At 34.0% G+C, this 6,588-nt stretch overlaps 1 protein-coding gene across 1 annotated transcript in view; it reads right to left on the bottom strand.

Moving 5' to 3' along the window:
• LOC106473915 (clotting factor B-like) overlaps positions 1-6,588 on the bottom strand; it is a 23,926-nt gene that overhangs the window by 14,495 nt on the left and 2,843 nt on the right. The window contains exon 2 of the mRNA XM_013934604.2: positions 1,004-1,139. Coding sequence (XP_013790058.2) covers positions 1,004-1,112 — 109 coding nt within the window. The 5' untranslated portion in view covers positions 1,113-1,139. The remainder of the gene's footprint in view (positions 1-1,003; positions 1,140-6,588) is intronic.

The following is a 6,588-nucleotide window of genomic DNA, read 5'->3' as shown; positions in this document are numbered from 1 at the left end:
GTTTTTCTTCATTACCCATTCAAGCCGTCTCCAGCCATTATAAGCCTGGCAAGAAAAACCAGCGGAATTGAAAAGATAGATAATTGAATCAATCTAACAATAGGCCTCGTAATTAAAGTGTGTGAATCACTGTGATTTATAGCGTGTGTTATAAAGGCTTTTAAGTTCAAAATGACTGTGGAAATTCTGTGTATTACAAAAAGTTGTATCGAGAAAGTATCAACTGGTTTAATCAAGAAAGGACTTGTATCACAGAAGTTCCTCGGAAAGAACTTCTACCGGAAATTATTAAAGAAGCAGATACGTAACAATATATTTATTCTGGCAGTAGGTAAAACATATTTGATTGGGTTGTCGCCGTATAACTTTTAGTTTATCGTAAATAACCTCATGTGATACATTCTCGTATAAGAACATTCCTGAAGCTTTAAAACAGACATAACACAAATAATACCGCGGACGAAAATATCGTAAAAATATTTTATATAATTTATAGGTTTGTAGCTTGTTTCTAAATTGTCCTTTTCATGTTAAAATCCTTTGTTCCCCATTACGAAACTTCTGCAAGTCATTTTCCCAGAAACCATGCATTGCTGTTTACTCAGCTTTATTTACATTACATTGACGTAGATAGACAATTTTTTTTTCTATCCAATGATTTTAGCCGTTAGTTCTTTCTTGTTTCAAGGCTATAATTTATTAGTTACTATTCAACCCACTTGCTGTGACGTCATAAACACCTTTCAGCACACCTTCCTTGAAATAGTCGTTGAGAGAAAAGGAAAGTAAATGAGAAACGAAAGGCTGAATAAGTCTATTTCTAAGGAGTGGCAGGGTATGAATAAATATAAACCTATACTCTGAGGTCGTAATAGAGTTGATCAAAATGAACCGGCTTTAAGCCAGAAAGATTCAATACCTCTGATCTTACTATGAGTGTATGTCTAACTCGTTCGAACTACTTAATGAAAATCTATAATTTTAAATGAATATTATACTTGACCTATAGTCGTTTTTTCTGATCTTAACCTCACAGATCTGTTGGGATTCTCCACACTTTTTACTACTGATATAAGTGATGCAAGTAAGCACAGACTCAGATGATTCTTCATGGTTGTTCTTCATACAGTAATATAGTTCTGAAAGTAAATATCAGATATATTTAACAATAATAAACCAATCTTTAAGAAGATATAAAAAGTAAGAGCAGGGTGAACTTTATTATTAAAAACACTTAACACAAAGTGGTCCCAAGAAGTTACCTTACATGAAAACAAGTTACATAAAAGTCTTACTTATATTTCACTCCGTTTTTACGCCCTAAGATATCGAAATTCTCTTACACTACATGCACTCAAGATACAGAAAACCTGCTATTTTAATATTTTGTTTTGATATCATACGTATACTAAATAAATAATATGTTTTCGTCTTTTAATTCCTAGTATTTATAAATATTTGTGTTCATCCAACATTCCACTATACAATTCATGTGTTTTATGTCTACGGTAAGCTTAAGATGTTGAAATCACTATGTTAGATCTATAACACATTTAAATCTATACTGTTTAAAGGTTTTCATCAGCTAGTTGTATATTTTTAGTATTTCGGTGCTAAATTAGTTAACCTAGGCTTAATTTGCAAGCTTGAAATTTATGTTTTGCTCATATACTTAAGGATATGTCCACCACTGCTTATTCAGCGCTCTGTTACACATATTAGGCTTATTCTGCGGTTCCCTCTGGTAGAAAATTTAATATTTTATTCAAGCATTTTTACACAATCTCGAACCAAGATATAATTTAAAGAAGTTCATATAGTTCCAAACTAAAGAACTGCGCCTGTTACAAATGAATCCTATAAGAATGTTTTCAAAGTAGCTAAGCACGTCACAAGATGAATTGTCCAATTATGGATACACAGAATTTCCAATTAATAAGCGTAAAATTCAACCTTTTCACCAAAATATTAGGTCGTCAGGAAATTAATGTCGCTTTTTTTAGATGAAAAAACTCGAACAATTTATATATCAAAACAATACATTTATTAAATGAAATAGTCTCTATTCTCTTCGATGATGCTTTTCTATTTTACAATCAGGTTGTTAAAGTCCTGATCAAAGAAATCACATGGCTGTGAAGCAAAATACATATCGATGTCCTGTTAAACACCTTCCACATTTGCATATGTTTTCCAATTAAGATGGTGTTACAGCGAACGAAAAAGATAGTCATCTGATGATGCCATATCTGGAGAATATGGTGGGTGGGGGAGAACTTCACAGACCAACGCCATAATCTTGATTTGCGTCAAACGTGCCACATGTGGACTTGCATTGCCGTGGAGAAGAACACCTTTCCGGTCGACGAGTGAAGGGCTTGATTTAAAAGTTCCAGTTGCTGACTATAGATCTCTGCATTGACAGTTCGCTGTGGATTGAGCAGTTCTAAATAAATTACTCCTTTGATGTCCCACCAAATACAAAGCATCACTTTCTGCGGATGGAAGTGGTTTTTGTCTAGGACTGAACCACTGTTTTTGGCGTTTAAAATTCGCATAGATAATCTATTTTTCATCACCAGTGACAATTCTGTCCAAAAATGGTTCACACACCAGAAGAGACGAAACAACGTTCACACGTTGGAAACGATGTTCATCGAAAAGTTCGTGAGGCACCCATACACCTTCTTTATGGAGTTTTCTCATATCCCTTAGATGTTTACGTATTGTTTCATGAGAGACATACTACTTCAGGGCCTTTTCACGAGTGTGTTGCCTTGGGTTACACTCAACAATCGTCTTCAGAGCATCAATATCAATTTCAACATCTCTGCCCCTGCGATCACATTTTTTAAGGCTAAAGTCATCTGAACGAAATTTGCTGAATCATCATTAACACTTACGAACGTCCAAAACACTTCCATAAACTTCTTTGATATTCTTTGTGGCTACAGAGGCGTTGTTTCCCTTCTTACATTCAAACAGCATTATGTGACCAATATGTATCCCGTCGTGTGCAGCACTATAAGGAATTAGAGTATACTAAACTTTACACATTATATAGACTACACTAACGTGACGCTTAGGTGGTTCGTTTAACTATTCTACGTGATGTACGTTTTCTGGGGGGTGGCTAATGAAAGTGTTCTAAAACGCGAAATTAATTTTTTGACGACCTAATACTTTTAGTTGGAGTAATATATCTGCCTATTGACGAGAGAGACTTAGCATTTTGATGATTTACCTATAAAACCTGGAAGCAATTGTAATTGATCGTTAGCTTTTAGATGTTTAGTTGTGATCCCATAACGATATTCTGCAAGAAAATTACCTATTTTTCAGCAAAACCAGAGGATGAACTAACACGGGGAAGACGGACAATGCCCCGGGGCCCGCGACGCCTGGGGGTCTGGTCTTATATTGTGAAAAAAGGGGCCTCGATAACTTCTTTGATCCGGGGTTCCTGAACTGCTTGTTCCGCCACTGAGCAAAACGTAACGGAATTATTAACAGATTATTCAAAAACTTTATGTTATTGTTATTTTCCAGTCTCTTTACTTTAATTCAGACTTGAAAGTATATGTTTTGGCCATACTACTTCTAATAATATAAAACGAAGAAAGCGTTGAACAACTTGTACAAATAACATAAAGTTGAATAATAAAGTTCTTCTTCAATATCTACTTTTTACAAACTCATATTAACTAATGATAATCAAATACATAAAAATAACTGTTTATTAAATTGTATAAACATTCAGTACAGTAGAACACATTATACAAGATATAGTACATGTACCGACACATAATTAATCGGTTACCATATTACTACCAACAATGTGCAGATAAAACCCTATAGTTTCTAGAAGTGTACTCTCAACAATGTGCAGACAAAACCCCACGGTTTTTAGCCACATGCTGTCAACAACGTGTAGATAAAATTCACGGTTTCTTGAGAGATACAACATTAACCATACCGCTACCATCAACGATCAGATAAAATTCCAGGATTTCTAGACACGTACAAAAATAACCATACCACAACCAACAACTTGCAAATAAAACTCCACTGTCTTGAGACACGTGCTGTCAAAAATGCGCAGACAAACCTCATCGTTTCTACACACGTGCAGCATTAACTATACCGTTATCAACAGTGTATAGACAAAAAATCCAGTTTCTAGACACATATAAAATTAATCAAACCTCTATCGATACTGCACAAACAAAACACCAAATAAAACATTTACCACACCGCTGTCAAGAACGCGTAAACAAAACCGAACGGTTTTTTTTTTGCACGTGCAACATTTGCTATACCAACGTCAACACTGTGGAGACAAAAATTCACATTTACTAGAGACGCACAAAATTTATTATTCCACTATCATCGATATGTAGACGAAAATTCATAGTTTCTAAACTTTCACAACATTTATCACACAGCTATCAACAATGCGCAGACAACAATCCACAGTACCTTGACACGTACAGCATTTACTATACCACTATCAACAATACACAAACTAATATCCAGTTTCTAAACATGTACAACATTTACTGTTAACAATACACAAACTAATATCTAATTTCTAAACATGTACAACATTTACTGTCAACAATACACAAACTAAAATCGAATTTCTAAACATGTATAACATTTACTGTCAACAATACCCAAACTAAAATCGAATTTCTAAACACGTAGAACATTTACTATTCCATAATAACAATCAGTAGACTAAAATTCACAGTTACTAGACACAAACAACATATATTATACCGCTGTGAACAATGCATAGACAAAACCCTACAATTTCTAGACACCTAAAACATTTACCATACCGCTATCAACTAAGCACAGAAAAACTCCACAGTTATTGGACACCTAAAACATTTACCATACAGCTATCAACTAAGCACAGAAAAAAATCCACAGTTATTAGACACCTGAAACATTTACCATACCGCTATCAACTAAGTACAGAAAAAACTCCACAGTTACTAGACACCTAAAACATTTCCATATTGCTATCAACTAAGCACAAACAAAAATCCACAATAAATAGATGCGTATATTTACCGTATTGGGTGGAAAGCGGCCCAACATTTAACATTCTAGACTATGGATTCGATGTCCAGTCGTTCGGCCACACTTGTACACACACACACAAAATCCCATTTCGAATGTTAGGGCTGTGGATGCGTAACAAGAGTGATAGTCAAATACCACTATTTTATTCGAGTAACCCATAAGTTGATTTTGGATGATGTTTACCAACTGCCTTCCGTTTATTCTATCACTTCTAAATTAGAAACAGTTAACGCAGATAGCTTTCGAGTAGCTTTGCACGAAATTCAGCATCGTTTTCAATACCTTACTGCTATTAACAATACGCAGACACAATTCGCACTCTTTAGCCAGGTAGAAAATACTTTTGCCACATTGATATCAACAATATATAGATAAAAATGTCCACTTACTATACATGTCAGTTACCATACCGAAATGAGTAACATGCAGACAAGTTCAAAAATAATCATATACAACATTCATCTCATAAATGTCAGTAATATATTTATCATAATAAGCACAATTATTAATAATTTAAAACACATTAATGTCAAAGATACGTACACAATTAACAGATGTATATACAGAGTGATTATAAAAAACTCTTTCAGTTCAGCACACCACATCTCACAAACTGTATGTCATAGGAAGGTAAATTTACACAGGGATGTTAAGGGCGCCACGTGAATGCAAATAATACAGTTGTCATATATTGTGTTACGTATTAGAATTTCAAATGGTGTAAAATCGAGTTAAACAATACTTTAAATTTAGTAGTTAAATTGTACTTTGGGTTTAGCAGTTAAGTAAAAGCCAATATATAGTCAGTTTATAATGTTTGTTAATACGATTGATACCCACAGTTTTCTTTTTTTTTATCACAAATACATTTTAATATGCACACAACAATACAATTTACAATAACAGTTAATACAAATAGTTATTACAAAAAATGATTTATAAACAAAGGTTTCTCAAACTTACAAGCAATATAAAGTTCTCCTTTTAGTTTGGAACTTCTTTGATATCTTATCGAGGGTTCACGATGAGCGTTGACGTAGGTATAGTTCACTTAACGGGAAGCTAACTAGCTTCGTCATTCATTATTTACCAGCCACACACGCCGATTACAGGTCGAGTTTTTTTTACTGCTGAAGTTATATAATATCTTCGTAAAGGTACAACTGTTCGATATGAATCCACTGAAGTTAAATGATTTGTAATGTTCGAACTTTGTATATGCTCCTGATCAAATATCTGGAATTTTCCGAATGATAAGCGTTATAACAATCGCAGTTATAGCTTCAGAAGTTTATAGCACACTGACTATAGCAAACTAACAAGAGATACTCTCTTTTTAGCACGTCGCGCTGGTTATATTTATAGGGATGTGGAGGCTTTCTCGAATTTTCAGTTTTACATAACAATACTGGCACTAACACAAGGGTTTACATACACATATATTGTTGATTTTTACTCTCTAGAATATTCTACAACTTTGGAGAATAAGCGGGA

Source organism: Limulus polyphemus, unplaced genomic scaffold (genome assembly GCF_000517525.1).
Source record: "Limulus polyphemus unplaced genomic scaffold, Limulus_polyphemus-2.1.2 Scaffold6621, whole genome shotgun sequence".
Taxonomy (NCBI): domain Eukaryota; kingdom Metazoa; phylum Arthropoda; class Merostomata; order Xiphosura; family Limulidae; genus Limulus; species Limulus polyphemus.
The sequence above is the reverse complement of the archived record's forward strand: the minus strand, read 5'-3'. Positions and strand labels throughout refer to the sequence as shown.